This window comes from Erythrolamprus reginae, chromosome 6 (assembly GCF_031021105.1).
Source record: "Erythrolamprus reginae isolate rEryReg1 chromosome 6, rEryReg1.hap1, whole genome shotgun sequence".
NCBI classification, from domain to species: Eukaryota; Metazoa; Chordata; class Lepidosauria; order Squamata; family Dipsadidae; genus Erythrolamprus; species Erythrolamprus reginae.
This window is the reverse complement of record NC_091955.1, coordinates 36,016,229-36,041,480: the sequence shown is the minus strand read 5'-3', so window position 1 is coordinate 36,041,480 and position 25,252 is coordinate 36,016,229. Positions and strand designations below refer to the sequence as shown.

Below are 25,252 nucleotides of genomic sequence, written 5' to 3'. Positions count from 1 at the left end.
ATACACATAGTAAAATACATGATGAAGGTTATAGAGGAGATACTCATAGTAAAATATATCTAAGAAATAATAGAAAAGAAGGTATAGTAATAGAACATATTAATGAAAGAATAGAGGAGATATAGGAATAGAAAAAAGGTATAGGAGATATAGGAGAGCAATAGGACAGGGGATGGAAGGCACTCTAGTACACTTGTACTCACCCCTTACTGACCTCTTAGGAATCTGGATAGGTCAACCGTAGATAATCTAAGGGTAAAGTGTTGGGGGTTTGGGGATGACACTATGGAGTCCGGTAATGAGTTCCAGGCTTCGACAACTCGGTTACTGAAGTCATATTATTTACAGTCAAGTTTGGAGTGGTTAATATTAAGTTTAAATCTGTTGTGTGCTCTTGTGTTGTTGTGGTTGAAGCTGAAATAGTCGCCGTCAAGCAGGACGTTGCAGCATATGATCTTGTGGGCAATATTAAGATCTTGTTTAAGCTTTCTAGGCCCAGGATTGAAAGTCTAGTCTCGTAGGGTATTCTATTTCGAGTGGAGGAGTGAAGGGCTCTTCTGGTGAAGTATCTTTGGACATTTTCAAGGGTGTTAATGTCTGAGATGCGATATGGGTTCCAAACAGATGAGCTGTATTCGAGGATGGGTCTGGCAAAAGTTTTGTAAGCTCTGGTAAGTAGTGTGAAATTGCCAGAGCAGAAGCTACATAGGATTAGGTTTACAACTCTTGAAGCCTTCTTGGCTATATTGTTGCAGTGGGCTTTGGCACTTAAAATCTTTTGTTATTAGTATACCAAGGTTTGGAGTTGCCATGTGTTAGACATTCAGAAACAGTGTCAATGTCTTTTTGGAGAGTAGTTGTGTTATCGGTGGTGTTGAAGAGTTTTACATCATCGGCGAAGAGGACACAGTTGCTTGTGATATAATCGCCAAAGTCATTGATGTAGAGAATGAAGAGCGTTGGTCCCAAATACACTACCTTGGGGAACACTGCTTTTAACTGGGACGGGGGTGGATATGGTGCTTCCTTTTTTGACTACTTGTTGTCTGTTTGACAGGAATGCTGTAATCCAGCTATGGAGGGATCCTGAGATGCCATAGGATTTGAGTATTAGGAGTAGTTTGTTGTGGACCACTGAATCAAAGGCTTTGCAGAAATCAATATAAATTGCATCTGTAGATTTCCCTTGAGCTAGATGAGTTGTCCATATATTTTCACAGTTGGAAGAGCTGCAGGTTGTAGGATAGTTTTTTTCTGAAACCCAATTGTTTGTTAGAGAGCAAATTATTAGTTTCTAGATGCAGAGTAATTGATTTGTTCATAATTGATTCCATGACTTTTCATGGGACGCAGCATAGTGAAATTGGTCTGTAGTTATTGACAAGAGAGGGGTCTCCTTTTTTGAAGATGGGGATGACCATTGCTTTCGACCATACCCTGTTTCCCCGATAGTAAGACACCCCCGATTGTAAGACGTATCGGGGGTTTCAGGGGGGTCGGCTAATATAAGCTGTACCCCGAAAGTAAGACATATGTCTTACTTTCGGGGAAACACGGGGGTATTGCCGGGGGGAGCCCGATGACGTTGCTCCCAAGCTCCCCGCGCGCCCCTCGCCTTCGCCTCGCCGTGGCGCCACCGCCTCTTCCCCGGCTTGGCAAAGCGAAGGACGGCGCTGGTCCGAAGCGAGCCGAGCGGGCGGCAGCTTGCAGCGAAGGCGCTCGTCCCAGCAACCGAGTCCTGCCGAGGTTGGCTGCAAGCAGCCAACGAGGCCGACCAGCTCCGAGGCGAGCGGCCGGAGCTGCGCCCTCCTTCGCCCGCCTCCTTTCCGGCAGGCAGGTGGGGCTGCACAACTGCGCAGAGCGGCTCCTCCCCTCCAGACACACGCTTCCCCGACACGCGTCTGTGGCTCCACGCGTGCACGCCGCTTGGAGCCCTGAGGTTGAACTTGGAAAAGGGCTCACGAGGCTCCTGTCCCGCGGCTGCCCTTCTGGACTCTGAGGAGATGCCTTCGGGAACGCAACCCTTTCAATTTTTTTCCAATGTAAGACATACCCCGAAAGTAAGACGTAGTGGGGCTTTTGGGGGTAAAAAGAAAGTAAGACACTGTCTTACTTTTGGGGAAACACGGTAGCTTAGGAAGTGTGCTGGTTCTGAAGGATTTTTCAAAAATTATGCTTAGTGGTTCAGCTATGGCAGAAGAGAGCTTTTTTAGGAAGTAAACACATAGACCATCTATTCCGACAGAGAAGATATAAGATCACGTAATGCTTTTTCAACTCGGTCTTCAGTGATGTCAACTTGGGTTAAGTCGTTGAGGGAGTCTGAGGTGCGATTGATGAAATTGGGGGATGAGCCATTGCTGTTAACAAAGACAGAGCCAAAGAAAGAGTTGAGGAGGTTGGCTTTGAATGAATCATCATGGTATTCTTTGTTGTTGGGTCCTTTGAGAGGTGGGATAGGTCTAGAGTCTTTGAGTTTATTGTTGACAAAGTTGTAGAAAGCTCTATTAGATTTGGTGCGTAGGAGGTTTTCCTCTTGTTTGCTGTAGTAGTTAAGGCATTCTTTTTTTATTTGATTGCAAATGCTTTTATATCGGCCTTGGAAGTTGGAAACTTGTCCTTTTTTGTTTTTCCTCTAGAGAGATTTTTTTCTTGTTTGTAATTTTCTTATTGAGATGGGGAGGTTATTTTTTTTGTTTATGGTACATGTTAGAGGTACATGAAGTCTGATGATAATTTTCATTTTGAGTAGGAATGTGTTGTAGAGATCATCAGTAGTGTAGCATTTAGAGAATAGAGTTTTCCAGTTTAATGTTGAGAGGTGGGCCTCAATGAGTTCGTAGTTCGTAGAATTTTCATGCCTGAGTGCCTGATTTTTTTTCACAAATGTCACCCAAGACAACCTTATTTGGGGCTCGGTCCTGGGGCAGAATAAGGTCCCTTCCCACTATGTTATTCTGTTATTTTATATTTCAATTAATATCATTATCCTCTTATAAATCCAGATAGGCCATCATGCCTACTCCTCCTTCTTATACATTCTTCTTAAAAGAAACAAAAAAATTTTATAAAACTTTTTCCTAATTAGGAAAAAAAAATTCCCTTCTTTTTTATTAAAAGAAATTAATAATAAAACAAAACCAAAATCTATAACAGTAGTACTCGTGATACGAACCCCTCATCATACGAACTTTTCAAGATACGAACCTGGGGTTCAGAAAATTTTTGTCTCTTCTTACGAACTTTTTTACCCTTACGAACCCACTGCCGCCGATCGGTTTTTGTGATCCGCGGCTCTGTCAGCAGGTTGGGAGGCTCCAACTGAAGTGGGGAATCCCAATAGGGAATTCCAGGGGCGGAGCTTTGACGTCACGGAGACATCCTTCCTGGCCAGCCAAAATGTGGACTCCAGGAAGGAGGTCTCCATGACGTCAAAGGTGTTGGAGGGGAGAGAGAACGGTGCACCAGAGGAGCTCTCCACAGCCACCCCGTCTCGCTGCCACTTTCCCCTCTTGCCCATCACTTCCTCCGCTTGGAAGTGAGACGAGGAAGCATCGGGCAAGGGGATTTCCCCCATCTCACTGTCAAAATGTGTCCATGGGAGACTCATCCATCCATCGCCCACTGCCCCCTCCTGCCAGAAGCCCACAAAGAGCCAAAGCTGGGTGTGGAGAAAGGCAAAACTTTCAGCTCCTGGATGGACTGGAAAGCCTGGAGACACCACCTTCCCGCCCGCCCGCCCTGCCGATCGCCCTCCCACCCTCTGCCAACAGCGCCTGTCCCACCCTCTCCAAGAGCTGCACCAAGGCTGCCTGGGAGCCACTGCTTCCAGGAGGGTTCCCCTCGCTAGCCTCTTCTAGATCTACCGTTCAAGGCTTTGGTAACCTTGGAGGATCCCTTCCCAGCACACACGCGCTCTCCTGGCACAACTTGCCCAGAGGATTTTTTTCCACCTCTCACAATCCCTCCAATGCCCCAACCTGAACTTTAGCTTGCGGGAGGTGGGGGGGTTGGCTCCCCACACGGGAGCCACCCAAAACCGAAATATGATTTGAAAAGCTCTGGTGCACAAAAGGCTTGGGGAGAGCGTGACTTGGTAACATGGGGAGGAGGAGGAAGAGCTGGGCCGGGAGGGGGAGGAGTGGGAGGAAGGCAAGATCTGTGCCCAACACCCATTGGGAACACGCAGACCAAGGGTTCTCAGCCAAGACTTCTGAAAGAGACCAAGCTTTATGCAATCTCTCTTGGGATTAAAGGAGCGGATGCCTGTACACAAAAAGAGGTGCTAGAAACACACTCTCAGTATCGGAGCTTTTTCCTGAGCCCGAGATATCAAGGAAGAGATTTGGAGGTGGGGGAAGGAGGTGGGTGTGGGTGTGAGAGAGAGAGAGAGAGAAAGGAGAAGGGTCCTTTCTCAGAGTCCACAGAGATCTATAGGCTGATGCTTCTTTTATAAAAGAATCTCAAGGGGCGGGGGGGGCTGGCAATGAAAAGAATCCAGAGCCCTGGAATAAAAGTCAAACCGGACTGTTCAGAGGCACAAATGCCCAATCCCTTTGCTAGAAACACACGCTCAGTATCGAAGCTTCTTTCCTGAGCCCGAGATATCAAGGAAGAGATTTGGAGGTGGGGGGGTGGAGGTGCATGTGTGTGTGTGTGAGAGAGAGAGAGAGAAAGAAAGAAAGAAAGGAGAAGGGTCCTTTCTCAGAATCCACAGAGATTTGTAGGCTGATGCTTCTTTTATAAAAGAATCTCAAGGGGGGGGGGGCTGGCAATGAAAAGAATCCAGAGCCCTGGAATAAAAGTCAAACCGGGCTGTTCAGAGGCACAAAAGCCCAATCCCTTCGCTAGAAGCAGGATTGGGGAAACCCGATGAGGAAATTGGGCAGGCTTTTCAAAAGGGGGTTATAGCATTTAAAGAAGCTTTGCAGAGCCCAATGTGCGGGGGGGGCACTTCAGCTGGGAAGTTTGTGTGTGTGCTTGTTAGTATATCGGGGTTCTTTTTAAAACTTTTTTAAATATTTAAATTTATTTGAATCTATTTGGATTTGTACAATTTATTTATGCCTGTTGTGAGCCGCCCCGAGTTCACGGAGAGGGGCGGCATACAAATCTAAATAAATGAAATGAAATGAAATGAAGTTACCTCCACCACCCTCTGTTTTCTTTTTTTTAACCTGATTTGGGGGGGGGGTCAACAGCACAGCCACATGGTTACTGCACGACTGGTTTCATGGGCAATGTAGTTCCCACCGAAGGGATTACGCCGCCCTCTGCCAGGTGATGGACTCTGAGAACTACTGTTCCCAGCATGCTCCTGGCTGGAAGGACGAGGCAGCTCAAGAAGGCTCGCCAAAACACAGCAGTGTTTCTCTGTTACATCAAAAGGGGAATGTCGGCAAGTGGACGGTGGAAGAAGCGATAGTTCTCCCTTCATGACCCTCTTTTCCCCGCTTTTCTGTTCGGTCCAATAATATTCCCCCACCCCGGTTCCACTATAAAAAAGAAGGAGGGGAGGAAGTTTTGTGGGGAGTGTTTCTCTCCAGCCCCCTCCCCGGAGTTTTCATAACTTTCTTTCTTTCTTCCCTTCCCTTCCCTTCCTTTCCTTTCCTTCCCTACTTTTGGACCTGATCAACTTGCCATCTGGCCTGAGAGGAAATCTTGCAACCATAAGTCCATACCTGACGTCTTCTGTTATTCTTAGGTCTACAATTTCTGCCCAAGCAACAAAGGACTTAAAAGGAACCAGCGAAAGCGATTTACCAATCCAAGCATTTCGGGACAATCGACTTCAGATCGTAACTTTTTCAAAGCCCTGAGGAAACCAGTCCATTTCTGAAAAAACGATTTGCCCTTACCAAAACTAACTTCTGAGCGTGTGTTTTTAGTGAAGGGATTGGGCTTTTGTGCCTCTGAACAGCCCAGCTTGACTTTTATTCCAGGGCTCTGGATTCTTTTCATTGCCAGCCCCCCCCCTTGAGATTCTTTTATAAAAGAAGCATCAGCCTCTGTGGACTCTGAGAAAAGGACTCTTCTCCTTTCTCTCTCTCTCTCTCTCACACACACACACGCACCTCCTCCCCCCCACCTCCAAATCTCTTCCTTGATATCTCGGGCTCAGGAAAGAAGCTCCGATACTGAGAGTGTGTTTCTAGTGAAGGGATTGGGCTTTTGTGCCTCTGAACAGCCCGGCTTGACTTTTATTCCAGGGCTCTGGATTCTTTTCATTGCCAGCACCCTCCCTTGAGATTCTTTTATAAAAGAAGCATCAGCCTATAGATCTCTGTGGACTCTGAGAAAGGACCCTTCTCCTTTCCCTCTCTCTCTCTCTCACACACACACCTACCTCCTTCCCCCACCTCCAAATCTCTTCCTTGATATCTCGGGCTCAGGAAAGAAGCTCCGATACTGAGAGTGTGTTTCTAGCGCCTCTTTTTGTGTACGGGCACCCGCTCCTTTAATCCCAAGAGAGATTGCATAAAGCTTGGTCTCTTTCAGAAGTCTTGGCTGAGAACCCTCGGTTTGTGCATTCCCAATGGGTGTTGGGCGCAGATCTTGCCTTCCTCCCACTCCTCCTCCTCCCAGCCCAGCTCTTCCTCCTCCTCCCCACGTTACCAAGTCACGCTCTCCCCAAGCTTTTTGTGCACCAGAGCTTTTCAAATCATATTTCGGCTTTGTGAGAGGTGGAAAAAAATCCTCTGGGCAAGTTGTGCCGGGAGAGCGCACGTGTGCTGGGCAGGGATCCTCCAAAGTTACCAAAGCCTTGAACGGCAGATATAGAGGAGGCTAGCGAGGGGAACCCTCCTGGAAGCAGTGGCTCCCAGGCAGCCTCAGTGCAGCTCTTGGAGAGGGTGGGACAGGCGCTGTTGGTGGAGGGTGGGAGGGCGATAGGCAGGGCGGGCGGGCGGGAAAGTGGTGTCTCCAGGCTCTCCGGTCCATCCAGGAGCTGAAAGTTTCGCCTTTCTCCACACCCAGCTTTGGCTCTTTGCGGGCTTCTGGCAGGAGGTGGCAGTGGGCAATGGATGGAGGGGTCTCCCACAGATACATTTTGACAGTGAGATGGGGGAAATCCCCTCTCCTGACGCTTCCTCGGCTCACCTGTCCCCACTCCGTTCTCCTCCACTTCGTCCGCCCACCGCTTTTTAAAAAACTTAAAGTTTTGGATTTTCCTAATGGGCTTGCACGCATTATTCACTTTTCCATTGATTCCTATGGGAAACATTGTTTCGTCTTACAAACTTTTCACCTTACGAACCCTCTCCCAGAACCAATTAAGTTCGTAAGACGAGGTATCACTGTACTATTAAAACTAAAACAACCAGAATAACCAAAAACACAACTATTAATAAATCCATGCTTTAAAATCTTCATTTCTTAAATATTTATCATGGGTTTTATAGTAATCTAATAATATTATGAAAATCTATCTGCACACCAATGCATCAATTAATATATTTCCATATTTACTTTTCTATAATTTCATTCAATATTTCCAAGCTCAATTACTTTTCAGGCACTTAGCATTTACTATTATTAACTTTCATCAATCCTCTACATTTCCAAGTATATTTTAAATTCATAATGCAAAGTCATAAAATCATACAGTATATATCATAAACCCCTTATTTATCCTATGTATCTTCCATTAATTTTACCTGTGCAATTCTATATACAGTACTAAAATTCTAATCCAATGTTACGAATTAATACATCCTAATTTTAAACAACACCTACATATATCTTTTACCATCAAGAAACCATGTTAACTATGATAAAACCTTGATTTTATCTTCTTTGTTAATCAAACTAATTTATGAGTGGAAATACAAAGGTATATTTGTTCCCAACCAGTATATTATGTTCACAGAAGGCTTCATTTTAACAGAAGGGTACAATTGTTTGCAGCAGTGGAATATATTAAATATCTTGCTAAATATCGGTTCAGTTGCTAAAGTATCATACATTTGCTGATTCCTCTAGTTCAAAGTTTTGAAATGTATATTAGGATATTACTTAATGTTCAATTTTATAAGAATTCTGTTTTAAGAGAACTGTCTGAGACAGCTTATTTACAATGTAAATAAGAGGCTGCCACAAAGAAGGGGGAGTCAAGTTATTCTCCAGAGCCCCTGTAGGACAAGAAGCAGTGGGTGGAAACTAATCAAGAAGCAACTTAGAAGCAAGGAGTGAATGTGAGAACAATTAATCCATGGAACTACTTGCCTCTAGAAGTTGTGAATACTCAAACACTGGAAGTTTTAAAGAAGATGTTGGGTACCCACTTGTCTGAAGTAGTGTAGGGTTTCCTGCCTAAGCAGGGGGTTGGACTAGAAGACCTCCAAGGTCCTTTCCATCTTGGTTGCTAGATAATGTTTCACATTTTAAAATATCTGTACAAGCCACAATAGACATCTCTTTAGAGGAACATCTTCCCACCTTGTAGACAATACTTCCAGAAACTGGGAATAATCATAAACAACTTCTACATCTAGTATCCAATATCCAATATCTAGTTCAGGAAATACAGATCAGTTTGACATGCCTTGATTGTTAATGAATTATCTACCTTCAGTCTCTTTAGGGCTTTCAGCTGACTTGCACCTAAGGAGGTTGTTTTGATTTTTTTTTTTTGCAAATTAAAATTAAATTAAAATTAAAAATGCCTTTAATGAGACTTTAAAAAATACAATATCCAATTAGAAAAAGCCATACTTTCCTTCTTTCTTCCCCGCTCCTTCCCCACGGTGGAAATCCAATCCAGTCAGTTTTAAAGTCACGCCGCATTTTGGAGTTGGAGGGAGGGGGGAAATGAACCGGCTGGGCTTTTCTCTCTTTCTCTTGAGGGTGGAAATCCAATCCAGTCAGTTTTAAAGTCATGCCTCATTTTGGAGTCAGAGGGAAGGGGGAAATGAACCGGCTGGGCTTTTCTCTCTTTCTCTTGAGGGTGGAAATCCAATCCAGTCAGTTTTAAAGTCACACTGCATTTTGCAGTCGGAGGGAGGGGGGAAATGAATCGGCTGGGCTTTTCTCTCTTTCTCTCTTCCCCCTCCCTTCCCAGGGTGGAAAAAAAAGAAAGACATTTTTCAAATAGAGCGAGAGGCGGGACAAATGATCAACGTCTGGTCACCTTATTCTAATTGCCAATTCCAGCGCAGAGGTCAGACCTCTGTGCTGGAATTGGAAACTCATGGGCAGGCATCTCAAATCTCTTGAGCTATAGCGCACAACTCATGTTAGAGGGAACACTGCCCACACCCACAAGTGCAATCATGAGGGCCAATCCTATGCAGGATTCCTGATTCCTTCCTGTGTTTGTTACTATGGCATCTGGAGAAAAGAATGTGTGGTGGCATCTCTCTCGCTCTCTCACTCCCAAGCTGTGTCAGGCCCACCTTGGACTTCACATAATGATTTTGGGCCTGACAAACTGTTTCTGAGTAAAACCTTTTACTGCAACATATCAAACTGTAAGTAATGATGTAATAAAGCCACAAAGCCAAATATAAATCAGTATTTTCTTGAAAAATGAATTGCTGATATTTAAGTAGATATAAGAACAACACATATTTTTTCTAAATTAAGATCCTCTGAAAGAGCAGAGTTTTATGTAAACCAACCTATGAATCCATCAAGGGGAAATGGATCACACTGTGGAGAAAGAAACTGTTGGGAACATTCACAAATGTTTGTGTACAGTTTATGGAGAATCTGCAGTTGATTTAAGTATGGTTAGTCATTGGGAACAGAGGGTGAGGCCATTAGAGGTGATTTGCACAGTGCAGAAATGACTTCATGATCAGAACAAGGAGTGGTACTGACAGTGCATACAGGCCCTTGTGTCTTGCTGGAGGAAGGCCATAGAACAGGATGGAGATTATGTGGAAAAATAGAAAGTGTAGAAGAAACATCATTCTTTCTTGTGTGTAAGTTTCATTGTGTTCAATAAATAATTGTTGAAGAAAAAAATGTGGTGCATTACTTTCTGGGCAACCCTCGTATTAAATAAAAATAATGTAAAGTAGACAACCTGGAGTTTTTCATGTTTTTCTGGATTTGAATAACAATCAACAATTAGGGCGTCTAAACTGTGTTTCCTGAAATTGTCACTTACTCTATCTGTAAATTCAAAAAAAATTCGAATGTATATATGCATGTAGGGTTTTGGCAACAGTATGAAATGGTTTGACACTTCATTCTTCTGGAATGGTTTGTTTTTGTTTTAAGTTCCCACTGTAACCTGATACAGCCCCAGAAGTCTCTAATCCAAGCACTAATCAGGCTAGCCCCTCCTTATAAATTGATATTATAGAACTATAAAATAATAAGAATCGATAAGATGATATAAAACATTTGTCTATCATGACAGTTCATTTTCAGGAATGTAGTGCATTTAACACATGATTCACATCAGTCTTTGTAAACAGCAATGACTCATGCCCAATATTTCCTAGTCATACCGCAATCAACTTGATAATGTTAGAAAGGCATTGTGCAACCTAAAACCATCTCTATCTATTGGACCTGATGGACTATGTGCATATTTCCTTAAAAAGCTCTCCATAAACTTGGCTGAACATCTAAGCATAATTTTTTAAAAAATCCTTCAGGACTAGCTCCTTACTCAACCTATGGTCACTAGCCACAGTCATCCCTATCTTCAAAAAAGGAGATCCAAGTAACATTGAAGATTACAGACCAATCTTTTTGGGTTGCGTCACTTGCGAAGTCATGGAATCAATCATAAACCAATCCATTACATTCCACTTAGAAACTAATAATCTATTCTCCAACAACAATTATTTAGTTTCAGGAAAAAATTATCCTGTAATCTGCAACTCTTACACTGCAAAAACATATGGACCACTCAACTCGATCAGGGTAAAACAATAGCCACAATTTGCATAGACTTTTTTAAAGCCTTTGATTCAGTAGTAGTGTTGGGCGAACCCAACGAAGTTCAGGTTTGGCGAATTCAGCTGAACTTTGCCATTAAGTTTGGGTGAGTTCGCCGAACCCGAACAGCAGCAGCGCTGCTGCAGCGTCCTTTTCCATAAAAATAAACAAGAAGGTGGGGAATTCCCCACCTCCTTTTGCTTCTTTTTATTTTTACAGAAAAGGATGCCGCAGTGGTGCTGCAAGCAAAAGGAGGTGGGGAATCCCATGATGGAATTCCGGGGGTGGGTCTTTGACGTCATGGAGACTCCTTCCTCCCCATTTCGGCCAGCCAGGAAGGAGTCTCCGTGACGTCAAAGCCCCGCCCCCGGAATCCCATCATGGGATCCCAGCGCCGCAAGCAAAAGGAGGTGGGTAATTCCATGATGGGATTCCCCACTCTCCTCTCAGGTGGCAGCGCTTTGCGGTGTTTGAGCAAACACCAAATGCCAAACCCAAACTTTTAAGAAAGTTTGGGTTTGGCATGCCGAACACTGCAAAGTTCGGTAGTACATGGCAAACTACTTCTGAAATTAAAATCCTATGGCATCTCTGGACCACTACGTGATTGGATAGCCGCATTCTTGTCTAACAGACAACAGGTGGTCAAACTAGGAAGTGCTATATCAAATCCTATTCCAGTCAACAGTAGTGCCCCTCAAGGCAGTGTTCTAGAACCAACACTCTTCATATTCTACAACCCGATCTTTGTGATCATATTAGAAACAACTGTGTTCTCTTTGCTGATGATATTAAACTATTTAATACCACTGATAATGCTGCTACCCTTCGAAAAGACCTTGATTATGTAGCAGAATGGACCATGTAGCAGGCCTGGGGCCATTGAGCATTGACATTCTGCTCCAGCTGATAATATGACTGTGATTCCACTGGAGAAGGGTGGCCTAGAAATCCAAATAAATAAATAAAATAATTAAACTTAAAATCTCATCCAACAAATACTCTACCTTACACATTCGCAAAAAGAATCAGAATACAAAATACAAACTTGTAAGAAACAAACTTGTAGATGACCCTCACTCTGTCAAAGACCTTGAGTATCCAGTGACCTAAGTGCTAGAGCCCACTGTAACAATATTGCCAAAAAAGCACTAAGAGTTGTTAATCTAATCTTACATAGCTTCTTCTCTAGCAATATTATACTGCTAACCAGAGCTTACAAAACATTTGTTGGACCAATTCTGGAATACAGTTCACCTGTCTGGAACCCGCATTGCATATCAGACATTAGTACAATCGAGAGAGTCCAGAAATATTTCACAAGAAGAGTCCTTCACTCCTCCGCTCGCAACAAAATACCTTATTCCACCAGAGTTGAAATACTGGGATTAGACAATGTGCAACTACGTCACTTCCGATCTGATCTAAATGTAGCTCATAAAATCATATACCAAAATGTCCTTCCTATTAATGACTACTTCAAACTAAATGTAAACTGCTCCAAACGACTTGGGCAATAGAGTGATAAATGGCTGGAATGCACTACTTGACTCTGTGGTTTCTTCCCCAAACCCCAAAACTTTAACCTTAGGTTGTCTGCAGCTGACCTCTCCCTGTTTCTAAGAGGTCTGTAAAGGGTGTGTATAAGCGCACCACTGTGCCTACTGTCTCTGTCCTACTATCCTATTGTTCTCTTTATGCTATGTTTATACAAATTACTACTATCCTATCCATGTTTGACAAATAATATAAATAAATAAATAAAAATACCTGCGAAGGTTCAGCGGGATTAGAGTAAATAGCACTACAGGGCATCTCCCTTGGAGATAGGCAAGAGTTTTCTCTGGAATGTTTAAGCTTGTCTGATAACAGAGGTGAGCCTGGAATACAAGACAAACCTAGAGAATCAATGCAATTCTTCAATCTGAAATATGGTGGATTATTTGGGTGGGGGACACATATTGGATAAAGAATTTACAGAGGTTTATATCCCATGTAGAATTTCCATGTAATATGATTTAACTTAATAGCATAGTTTTTATCCTTAAAGATTCCATAAAGATCTTTATATAATAAAACACTAACCTCTGGCACTGGATGGAGCAGAGCTGGTCACATTAGGGGAAGCAGAATGTGTAGAACTCAGACTTGAGGTAGATGGGCTTGGCTGGAAATACATAAAAGCCACAAACTCTCAATATCATGCAACTTGATAAAAAACAGCAGCAACATGTACTGGCTAGTAATGATAGTAGCTTAATACAAAACCTCTTAGGCTCATTGAAAATGTAATATTTGAAGCAAAAATATGATTGGATGATACATAAATGATTGAAGATGTAACCTGATACTTTATTGCCTAGAAGAAGAATGACACAAAGGAACTTGTTTATAGGAATGCAACCTAAATCCAATTCAGATTATTTTATAATGACCAGCTTAGATTTTGTCTAATGTATTTCCCTTTAGTAACATTTGATTAATTTGCCAACAATTATAAAATAACTGTAGATCTTAGGAAATAACAAGGTCTTTTCCTCTAGTTCTAAGATTCTTTAGCAATAATCCTCCTTTGTAAGTCTTTCAGAGGAGAATTTTGTCTTCTATTTTCAATTATATTGTATCCCTAGCTGTTAAGTCAGTAATAACATCAAGTCTGTTGTAGTTCAAGTTATTTATTTGAACAGGAACTGTAACAGGATTCAGCACCAACCAACACTAAAACCACAGTCTAGCTGTTGCCCTATTTATACTCTTTCAAAAGTGCGGGCAAACAGAGACAGACATTTATTTTTGGCAGCTTCTATATGCTCAATGCACAGGCATCAATCAGATTTGATTTTTCATTTGACTGTGCAGACATAACACTAGCTATTAAAAATGTAGGGTTAAAAAAAGTCTCACCCTTTTATTTTAGAGGAGTTATAAGACAAAGGTACTTTGAGAAAGAACTCAAGATAAATTAAAAATGCATTAGTATTAATTCCAAAAACAAAGCAATATACAGTGGTACCTCTACTTAAGAACTTAATTTGTTCTGTGAGCAGGTTCTTAAGTAGAAAAGTTTGTAAGTAGAAGCAAATTTTTCACATAGGAATCAATGTAAAAGCAAATAATGCGTGCAAACCCATTAGGAAAGAAATAAAAGTTCAGAATTTGGGTGGGAGGAGGAGGAGGAAGAAGAGGATGAGGACAGACGCTGCCAAAGGAAGAAGGTGGGGTGAGGGAAATCAAAAAAATCCAAAACTTTAAGGCTTAAAAAAAAGAGGGACTCTGAGGCGGTGAGGAGGAACATGTACCTCCCATACACCCGGCGCAAGGCTGCCTCCTATACACTGCGCCAGAGAGAGAAACCCAGGAAGGCAAGAGGGGGGAACCTCCCGCTCCTTTGACTGAAAGGTGGCTGCTGCTGCTGCTGCTACCTGCTTTCTCTTCCTTCCCATTCTGAAGGGCTCCCCTCTCCTCTCGCTCACTTGCTTTGTAGCCGGCGTCTTTCCTTCACTGTGGTGACTCCTCAGTTTGGCTGAAGCCGAGTTGATCCGGCTGGGAAGAAATGCCCCCCTTTGCCTTTCTGCGACCAGATGCTCCAGGAGGCAACCTTGCGCCGAGTGAATGGGAGGCAGTGTGACGGAGTCACCACAGTGAAGTGGTTTATTCCCTTTCCAAGTGCCCAGAGAAAGGAAAACGCTCCATTCGCTCTGGGCTGCCCAGAGTGAAGGGAGCGTTTCTTTTCTCTGGGCGCTGGCAGAGGTTTATTCCCACTCCAAGCGTCCAGAGAAAGGAAAATGCTTCATTCGCTCTGGACTGTCAAAGCCTCCTTAAATGCCACCAAAAGGCTCCTCTGGCAGCCCAGAAAAACCTGAGCTGGCTGGGATTAAAGGAGGAATAGCAGGAAACTGGATGGGCCTTCGTGCCGCTCTCAAATTTCCTGGGGAATTTTTCTGGGCTTGGGTTCTTAAGTAGAAAATGGTTCTTAAGGAGAGGCAAAAAAATCTTGAACACCCATTTCTTATCTAGAAAAGTTCTTAAGTAGAGGCATTCTTAGGTAGAGGTACCACTGCATTAGAGTACTTGCATATATTTGAATTTTATTTCTTCCAAGAATATTTTTTGTCTTTGTTGTATGCATAACTAGGGCTTACTCAGATGTTTATTGAAAATATTAAAAACTGAAAAGTACCAGTTTAAACACAAAAGAACAAAATGTTTACATTTGTTTTCATATTCAAAATCCATGTGGTTGCCACGGTGGCTGTGGATTAATGATTTCAGTAGAGTAGAGGTGCCCCACCACCGGGCTGCGGTTCACTACCAGACCATGGCCTATTTGCAATCAAATCATAGGCCGACACAGAAGCATACACAGCTCAACTTTTACAAATGGTGGGCTGGTGTACATACATATGCGTGCACAGCTCCACTTGCAGTTGAATTGTGTGTGCATGTGCATGCATGGCAATCCTGTGCTCATGCAAGCTGCACACACGCACATGCACACAGACCCACTGGTCGCATTGTCCAGTTCCTTTCTACTGCCTGCTCCCAGTCAGGCCAAGCCACACAGGTTGGGGAACACTGCATTAGAGAAGCAGTTGTAAATCTCACAAAACACAGACTACAGTAGGAAAATGATTCTTAATGTAATCCTATAATGAGAAATCTCAGGATTAATATATTAAAATTTAGTACTTTTTGTGTTTGACTGATAATCTTATATGAGTTTATCTGGTCTTGGTTTTTCTCCTGTTGATTGAAGAATCCTGGCATCATACTCATTTTAAAATTATTTCAAAAAATTCATATTTGTACATAAATAGGAATTTAAGCTTGGCAACTCAGGGCAAAATTCTATACTAGGTCTCCAAAGAATTTGTCACATTCCAAAGGATTCTTGTCTTATACAGTATATCAACAAAATCTGTCCCATGTGTAAACTGGTCTATTGTTACAAACCTTAGCAGTATAAAAATAAATAGGGCTTAACCATTTTCTTCCACTTTCATGGATATTTACCCATATCAAGAAATAATCATTTAGTAGTTCAGAACCATATCACTTGCTCACACAAGACTATGACTACATGTCAGGTTTCATCCAATAAAAACTATTTAAATTGACATTAATAGTATTATGTGTCAAGCCACTGCAGAAGTTGGTGATAAATTAATGGTTTGCCACACTATCTATACAAGACATGATGCAACTACAAAGCATTATTTCCATCGCATTCCACTGGGGCGAAAGTGAAGAAAGGACTGGCCACCCTGGCACAATTTGTATGGACAATATCCCAAGTTTGTGGGTGGGGGACAAGAGATGTGAACTTTCAACTGAGTGAGAAGCTCAGATCCAGGTTACCCTGTGTAGCTGTCAGCATGGCTCCAAAAATAAATTGGAACTCTGAGGAATGGTCTGACTCATATGTTGATTTAGTTCGGATGTTATCTAGAACCTTGATATTATGGCATCACATTTTAAAATTTTTGATACCTGTGAGTTTACTTAATACTCTAGGGCTGTGATGGCGAACCTTTTTTCCTTAGTTGCTGAAAGTGTGAGTGCGCACACACTAGCGCATGTGTGCCCACACCCATAATTCAAGGCCCCCTGTGTTGTTCTGCCAGGCTCTCTGGTATGAGCCTCCCAAAAATTCAAGGGTACAAATTTCAGACACACACACGTTTGAAAATTCAAAGCAATGTTCTTTATCACAAAATTCAAAAGAAACAAAGCACCCTTTTTGTATTGCAAAGAGCACTCGTCCCAAAAAAACCTTGTTGGCTGTACAAGTCCCTTAATCAGTCCTTAAGTACTTAGCTAGCAGCTGTGAAGAAACGTCACAACCCTCCTTCTTCCAACGAAGAGAGACACGCACACTTTGCTCTGCTTTGGTTTTAAAGGCATGAAAAAATCAACAAACAAAGTCCGGAAAACAGCAAAGCACGGTCCTGAAGAACTGCAATCAGATAATCTTCCACAACGGCCAAACCAACATGCTGCAATTTGTATCAGCAGCTCTAATTACTAGAGCCCCACCCAAACACAGGTGGCCTCTCTTATCTCCTGTAATATGTCCTCAATTGGTCTCTTCTATGCATAACTCTGCGCCTGTGTGGGTCCAAGACTTCCGCATCTAAATCAACCGAAGATAATGGAGATTGGCTTCCTGGACTGTGTGCCAAGCCCCCCTCTTCTAAGTCACTCCCACTTTCTTCTTTGTCCAAGGAAACTGCACTACCTGACTCTGTCAGCAATAAAACAGGCCTATGACATGTTGATGTTTCCCCTGCATCTACCTCCACATTCCTTGGGGCAGGAGCTGGGCCAGAGCCAACCACAACAGGTATCAGTATATGTATCGTGGTGGCACGGTGGTGACACTAATTTAGCTCACTGCCAGAAATTCAGATCTCACCAGCTCAACATTGACTCAGCCTTTTATCCTTCCGAGATTGTAAAATGATGACCTAGATTGCTGGGGACAATATGCTGACTCTGTATTCCTTTGTGGATATTTAAGAATAAGTAGTATATCAAGTGTTACATGTTAAAAGCAACCACACACCAGACATGCTTGATAAAGATACATATTGTATCTTTGGGACTTTACTATAAAAAAGAAACCACTTTCCTCTGGCCTTAATGAAATAGAAATTAATATTTTTCCCTGATGTTATTGGTTAGTTTTTGGTTACTAGAACTATATTTCAAAGATGCATTGTTTAAAAGCATAACTCTATTATATTATATAATGACTTACAAGTTAATGGACATTTCACATTGTTTCAACTATCAGTAAATTCAAATCCTCACAGTCTTTTTTGAATTCACTGCTTTCTGTCACAACTTCCCATTCTGTAACAAGCCTTAGAAGATGTACATTTATCCATTCAGATAAAGTATAATTTGGTACCTGCATGTTGAAAACTTCATCCGAGCTCTCGGACTGTCCAGTTATATTGCTGACCTCTGCAGAGGCTTGAGAGGACAATGATGAGGAAGAGTATCTGTTGATAGCGGGATAACTTAATGGACTATTGAAAGCAAAAAACAGAACAAAATTAATTAATCCTGCCTCTATTTTCAGTTTATCATGTCCTACTTTAATTCCACAGGATCCATGTATAAAATATATATCCACATACAGATAGTCCTCAACTTATAACAGTTCATTTAGTGACCATTTGAAGTTGAAATGGCACTGAAAGAAGTGAAATCTGACAATTTTTCACACTTATGACTATTGCAGCATCTCCATGATCATATGATAAAAATTCAGGCACTTAGCAACTGTTGTGGTTGGTTCTGGCCCAGCTCCTGCCCCAGGGAATGTTGGAGGTGGAGGCAGGGGAAACGTCAACATGTCCTAGGCCTGTTTTGTTGCTGGGAGAGTCAGGGAGTGCAGTTTCCTTGGACGAAGAAGAAGGTGGGGATGACTTGGAAGAGGGGGGCTTGGCACACAGCCCAGGAAGCCAATCACCATTATCTTTGGTCGATTCGGATGACAAAGTGTTAGACCCATGCAGGCACAGACTTATGCATCAAAGAACCCAATTGAGGAAATATTACAGGAGATAAGAGAGGCCACCTGTGTTTGGGTGTGGCTCCAGTAATTAGAGCTGCTGCTATAAATAGCAGTGTGCTAGTTTGGCCATTGTGGAAGATTATCTGATCGCAGTTCTTCAGGATCGTGCCTCGCTGTGTCTGAACTTTGTTTGTGGATTTTTCACGCCTTTGACACTAAAGCAGAGTAAAGTGTGTGTGTGTTTCACTTCGTGGGAAGAAGGAGGGCTATGACGTTTCTTCACAGCTACTAGCTAAGTACTTAAGGACTGATTAAGGGACTTGTACAGCCAACAAGGTTGTTTTGGGGAAGAGTGCTCTTTGCAATACAAAAAGGGTGCTTTGTTTCTTTTGAATTTTGTGATAAAGGACATTGTTTTGAATTTTCAAACGTGTGTGTGTCTGAAATTTGTACCCGTGAACTTTCGGGAGGCTTCTACCAAAGAGCCTGGCAGAACAGTAACTGACTCATATTTATGACAATTGCAGTATCTCAGGGCCATGTGATTACACTTTGCAACCTTCTGACAAGCAAAGTCAATGGGGAAGCCAGATTCACTTAACAATTGTGTTACTAACTTAACAGCTGGAGTGATTCATTTAAAAACTGCAGCAAAAAAGGTCACAAAGGAGCAAAATTCACTTACAATTGACTCGGTTAGCAACAGAATTTTTTAGTTCAATAGTGGTTGAAGTTAGTTGGTCAAGGACTAACTGTATTTTTAAAACTGATTGTAAAAGATTATGTATGAATGGGTAGTATTAGTTCATTTCAGAATATTTTTTGACATAACATATTAACAGAGTTGGAAGGGAGCTTGCAGGTCATCTAGTCCAACGTCCTCCCCAAGACTTTTTAGCAGATGGCAGTCCAGTCTCTTCTTGAAAGCTTCCAGTAATGAAGCTCCCACAACTTCTGAAGACAAGCTGTTCCATTGGTTGATTGCTCTCGCCATCAGAATTTTTTTTTCTTTTTTCCAGGTTGAATCTCTTCTTGTTCAGTTTCCATCCATTATTTCTTCAGGTGCATTGGAAAAATAGGTTGATCCCTTCCTTTCGGTGGCAGCCCCTCAAATATTGGAACACTGCTCTCATGTGTCCCCTGATCCTTCTCTTCACTAGACTAGCCATGCCCAGCTCATGTAACCATTCATCATATGTTTTAGTCTCCAGTCCAGAGGTGGGTTCCTCCTGGTTTGGAACAGTCCTATAGAACAGGTAGTAACATGGTGGCCTGGGTAGCCAGAACTGTCAGCGACCCAGGCCTGCCACGGTCTCGGTTCTCTTGGTGGCACCATGGGTGCTGCCATCTTGTTTTTTGTTTCAGCATTGCCCAAGGCCATTTACAAAGCATGCCCATCTGCGCAGCACATTCCTGAGAGAAACAGAAGCAAAGAAAACTGGAACCCACCCATGTTCTAGTCTCCTAATCATCTTGATGCTCTTCTTTGCACGCTTCCTAGAGTCTCATCTTTTTTATAGTGCGGTGACCAAAACTGGATGCAATACTCTAAGTGTGGTCTTACTAAGGCTTTATAGAGTTGTATTAGTATCTCATTTGATCTTGATTGTATCTCTGTGTTAAAGCAATTTAGGATGGCATTAACTTTTTGGCTGCTGCCGCACACTGTTAGTTCATATGTTTAATGGTACCTCTATTTACGAACTTAATTTGTTCCATGACCAGGTTCTTAAGTAGAAAAGTTTGTAAGAAGAAGCAATTTTCCCTATAGGAATCAATGTAAAAGCAAATAATGCACGCAATTGGGGAAACCACAGGGAGGATGGAGGCCCGTTTCCTCCCAGGAGTTTCCTACAGAGGCCCCCTGGAGGCTTCTCCCTGCCTTTTCTGGTTACAGTTTTGGAAGGTTGGGTTTGTAAGTGGAAAATGGTTCTTGAGAAGAGGCCAAAAAATCTTGAACACCCGGTTCTTATCAAGAAACGTTCGTAAGTAGAGGCGTTCTTAGGTAGAGGTACCACTGTAATTAGTTGTTCACTAAAACTCCAACAACCATACAAATCTAATAAACTATATATCTTATAAAAGATGCCCCTAAATTAGAAACATAGGAAGGTTTTTTATTTGTTTGTTTGTTTGTAGCTTTAACTTACCTACGTCTAGGAATTCTGCCCACCTCTGGACTCATGGATATAGGCACCAAATTTCTAGAGACTTGTGGACTTCCATTTGGAAAGTGACCTGGACTAGTCTGGATGCAAGCAGCAAATTCCTAAATTCAAATTTGACAATAAGAATTACTGATGTAAACATATGTTTACTTCTTAAATGAATATCTTATGGGGAAAGTGAAATATAGTAAACTAAAATTAGATGGTGTTTCTTAATTTGTTTTAAAATCTATTTCTCAGTTGAAGTCATGAATTTTTAAGATAATCAGTGCAGCTATGCAACCAGAAAACATATTATTGCTTAATAAAAATGTTATTTCAGATGCAGACATTTCTGTATTTGGTTTCAAATCTATTCTGTCAATATAAATCTCACATACCTGTATTCCTAAATTAGATTTCATCATGAAAAACTGATCCACCAGTTTTTTATGTAAAGGTCTCATATCTTGTGGGACAAACTTCTCATGGACTGCTAAGCCGAATTCAAGAATCTGGGCCTTAGAACAAAATCCAAAACAGTATTTGAACACACACATACAGGGCAGTGGGGGGTGGGGTGGGGGCAGAGAGTTCAGTACTATAGGAATACAATTCAGGCATTTGTACTATTAATGCTATATATTCAGTTCATACTGAGACAGTATGGATTACTCATGATTTAGTGATAGCATTAAAAACCAATTATACCTTTATTAAAATTAGTACTTCATCTGAACCTGAATTATATTTTTCCTTCAAAAACGAAATACAAGGTTTTGATGAAACAAACCAGCTTCCAATGCCAATTGCTAATCAAACCTTACTTCAAATATATGACAGTTAAAATTAACAATAAAGCTTGCTTGATTTAGATAAGACAATAAATTACAAATTAAACTGATTTCAGATTAGATTATCAGAGTTAGAAGGACCCTGTAGACAGGGATGGTTTCCTCCCAGTTCACACCTGTTCGCCCGAACTGGTATCGACCCACTGGTAACATCACAATGACATCACCGAACCGGATTGGTCAGTGCTGGTCCATGGGCACTGCCAGCTTTTTTTGGAATTGTTTCCCAAATTTATTAATTTTTTCTTTTGCACATGCACAGAAGCTGAGTTTCTGGCACTGCGCATGCGTCACCATAAAAAAAAATCAGGGGTTTTTTTGCACTGTGCAAAAAACCACATGGCGTAGGAGGAAGCGAACCGGCAGAGAGGTAAATTGGAACCTACCCCTGCCTATAAGTCATTTAGTCCATCACCACCCCACCCCAGCAGGATACATCATTTCTGACAGATGGCAGTCCAGCCTCTTCTTGAAAGCTTCCAGTGATGAAACTCCTACAACCTTCTGAAGGCAAGCTGTTTCATTCTCTCTGTCAGAAAATTTCTCCTTATTTCTAGGTTGAATATCTCATTGATCAGTTTCCATCCATTATTCCTTGTCTGGCCTTTGGGTGACTTGGAAAATAGCTTGACCCCTTCCTCTCTGTGGCTTCCCTTCCTCTCAAATATTAAAAGACCACTATCATCTCTCCCCTGGTCCTTGTCTTCACTAGACTAGCCATGCCCAGTTCCTGGAAACTTCAGAACTTTTTAATATATTAACTCTAATATAAGTAGGCCTCGCTTAACACAATTCATTCAGTGACTACAAAGTTACGATGGATGAGTGATAATTATGACCAGTCCTCAAAGTTATGGCCACTATATTGGCTTCCACAATCACATGATTACAGGGGTGAAATTCAAAAAATTTCCCTATCGGTTCTGTGGGCATGGCTTGGTGGTCATGGCAGGTGAAAGATATTGCAAAATCTCCATTTCCAACCCATTTTGGGGCCAGCCAGAGGTGGTATTTGCAGGTTCTCCAAAGTATTCAAAATTTCTGCTACCGGTTCTTTAGAACCTGTCAGAACCTGCTGAATGTCACTAATTTTGCATGATTAACATTTAGGCTCTCTGATTTCCTAAATGACTCTGTCCTTCTAATATATATTTTAACTGCTCGTCTGACGTCCAGTTTGTTCCACCTGAGCTCTGCGGGGTGGTTTCCGTGTGAACAAAAGTCAGGTAACACAAGTTCTTGTTTCCTATGAATATCGAATTGACCTTAGGAATAAAGGTTAGATCTAAACGTAGAACAAGTCTGTCCGGGTGGAAAATACAAAGGTCTGGACGGATAGACAATGCTGACAAGTCCAAAACTCGTCTAGCTGACGTTATTGCTATAAGAAAGACCATCTTGATAGAAAGAAATCTAACGGGAATCGTCCTCAAGGGTTCAAAGGGAGGGCCCGTTAGCGCCTTCAGTACCAGTGATAAGTCCCAAGTCGGGAATCTATGAAGTGGCAGGGAGTGCTTGTTCATAGCACCTCTGAGGAAATCTCTTATCCAAGGATGAAAGGCCAAGGACTGATAGTCCTCTAGTCAAATAACAGTCGCCAGTTCCACCATCTGTCTCTTAAGGGTGTTTGGAGTCAGTCCCCGCTCAAGACCCGCTTGCAAGAATTCCAGTATCGTAATCACTGGAGCCATTTCCATGTTCATCTTTTTGTTGTTGCAGAATTTGCAGAAGGTCAACCACGTTGTCTGATATATTCTAGACATGGATGGACGGTGGGCTGCTTGCATCGTGGAGATGATCTTGTCAGGTAACTGATGTTCTCTCAGCCTGCTCTGTTCAAATGCCAAACGGCTAATTGGAACCATTGAGGGTCCGGGTGACAAACTGACCCCTGGCTGAGGGAGATCTCCTTGTCTAGGATCCTCCATGGGGGGGAGATCGACAGGGCCACCAGGTCTGAGAACTATGGGCGGTGTGGCCAGTGTGGTGCCACGAGTAGCACTTCCGCCTTCTCCAGTAGTATTTTGTCGATGACCTTCTGTATCAGGTTTGTTGAAGGAAAGGCATATAAGAAGCCACGTGGCCAACTCGAGATCAGGGCATTGGCTTTTTTTGCTAGGGAGCTGTGCATTGATGTAGGATGTGAACAGGTTCACCAGCAGCCTGCCGAAGCGCAATGTGATCTCCTGGAACAACTGCAGATCCAGTCTCCACTCCGTCGGGTCCAAAGTGGTTCTGCTTAGCTAGTCGGCTTGGATGTTGTTGCCACCGGCGATGTGCTCCGCAGACAAGAGGCCAAGTTGTTCTCGGCCCAATTGAAGAGGGCCATGGTCTCCTGCATGAGGCGTGGTGATCTCGTGCCTCCCTGGTGGTTGAGGTAGGCCTTTGTTGCCACATTGTCTGTTAGGACTAATACGTGCTTGCCCTGAACAAGTGTCACAAAAAGTTGGAGTGCCAGGAACACTGCTCTGAGCTCGAGGAAGTTGATGTTTATAGGGTTGAGTTCCTCTCTCGACCAGAGTCCTTGTGTGACTTGAAGGCTGATATCAGCACCCCAACCCGACAGGCTGGCGTCTGTAGTCAGGATGACATGGTCGTGAGTCTAGAAGGAACACCCTTGTAATAAGGCTGGTGACATCCACCAGGCCAGGGAATCTTTGACCCTCTGTGGTAACCGGATTTGTTTGTTTGAGTGACTTACTTTCGTCCTTTGGGCTGGGAGTAGGAACCACCGTAGAGTCCGAATGTGGTGTCTGGCCCACGGTACAATCCCTATGCAGGAGACTAAGGTCCCCAGGACTTTGGACAACAAGGCCAGGGAGACTCTCCATTGCCATTGAAGGGAAGATATCAGGGTTACGATATTGTTTTGTCTTTCCGGTGAGAGCGACACTACACTTGCTGTCGTGTCTATGACGGACCCCAGGTGCAGAAGTTTTGTGGACGGGGTCAGTTGACTCTTGGGTATGTTGACAATAAAGACTCTTCCAGAGTCCTCACTGTAAGAGTGAGATCCTCCTGCACCTTGGACAAAATTATCATATTGTCCAAGTACGCCATCAGGCAGATAGATTGTGCGCGAAGACTCGCTGTAAGTACATCCAACAGTTTTGTGAAGGTTCGAGGGGCTGATAAAAGGCTGAATGGCATTGCCTTGTACTGATAGTGTGTCCCTTCTACACAGAATCTTAGGAAGCTTCGATGTGGAGGAAAGATTGGTACATGGAGGTAAGCCTCCTTCAAGTCCAGAGAAGTAAGGAAATCCTGAGGGCGGATTGCTGCTAGGATCGTCTGCAGGGAGTGCATCCTGAACCTCCTGTAAAGGATATACTGATTCAACTGTTTTAGGTTCAGGATTAATTGACATCCTCCCGAAGCCTTCGGAACTATGAAAACCGCAGAATAAAACCTCGTGCCTTCCGCATGTCGAGAAAAGGGTTCTATGGCTTGAATGTCTAGGAGATGTGATATTTCCTGGAGCAGTTCCGTCCTTCTGAGAGGATTTCGGGATCTCAGACAATGAAGAAAATGGTTGGGTGGGGGCTGGATGAACTCCAACCGTAGACCTTGGGCCACTGTGGCCAGCACCCATCTGTCTGATGATGTGACACGCCAGGAGATACTGTAAAAACGGAGTTTCCCTCCTACCGGCTGTGTCACGGTCGAGTGATTTGGGACGTTTGAAGCCGTTCTGGCTATTGCCTCTGAATGGGCGTCTAGCTTCTTGGTAGCCCCTTGTCCTGCCTGGTCATTCCTGTATGTATTTTGGTTGTAGGCACCTTGAGAATACGGTCTCGACATTTGGCCTGTCCTTAGGGAAGGATCCCAATGAA

At 42.8% G+C, this 25,252-nt stretch overlaps 1 protein-coding gene across 1 annotated transcript in view; it reads right to left on the bottom strand.

Moving 5' to 3' along the window:
* The window catches only part of DOCK4 (dedicator of cytokinesis 4), an 826,344-nt gene that overhangs the window by 139,142 nt on the left and 661,950 nt on the right, over window positions 1-25,252 (bottom strand). Inside the window, exons 45-49 of the mRNA XM_070755516.1 lie at window positions 20,967-21,086; window positions 20,569-20,687; window positions 17,807-17,927; window positions 12,979-13,060; window positions 12,664-12,773 (exon numbers count right to left, since the gene is read on the bottom strand). Coding sequence (XP_070611617.1) covers window positions 12,664-12,773; window positions 12,979-13,060; window positions 17,807-17,927; window positions 20,569-20,687; window positions 20,967-21,086 — 552 coding nt within the window. The remainder of the gene's footprint in view (window positions 1-12,663; window positions 12,774-12,978; window positions 13,061-17,806; window positions 17,928-20,568; window positions 20,688-20,966; window positions 21,087-25,252) is intronic.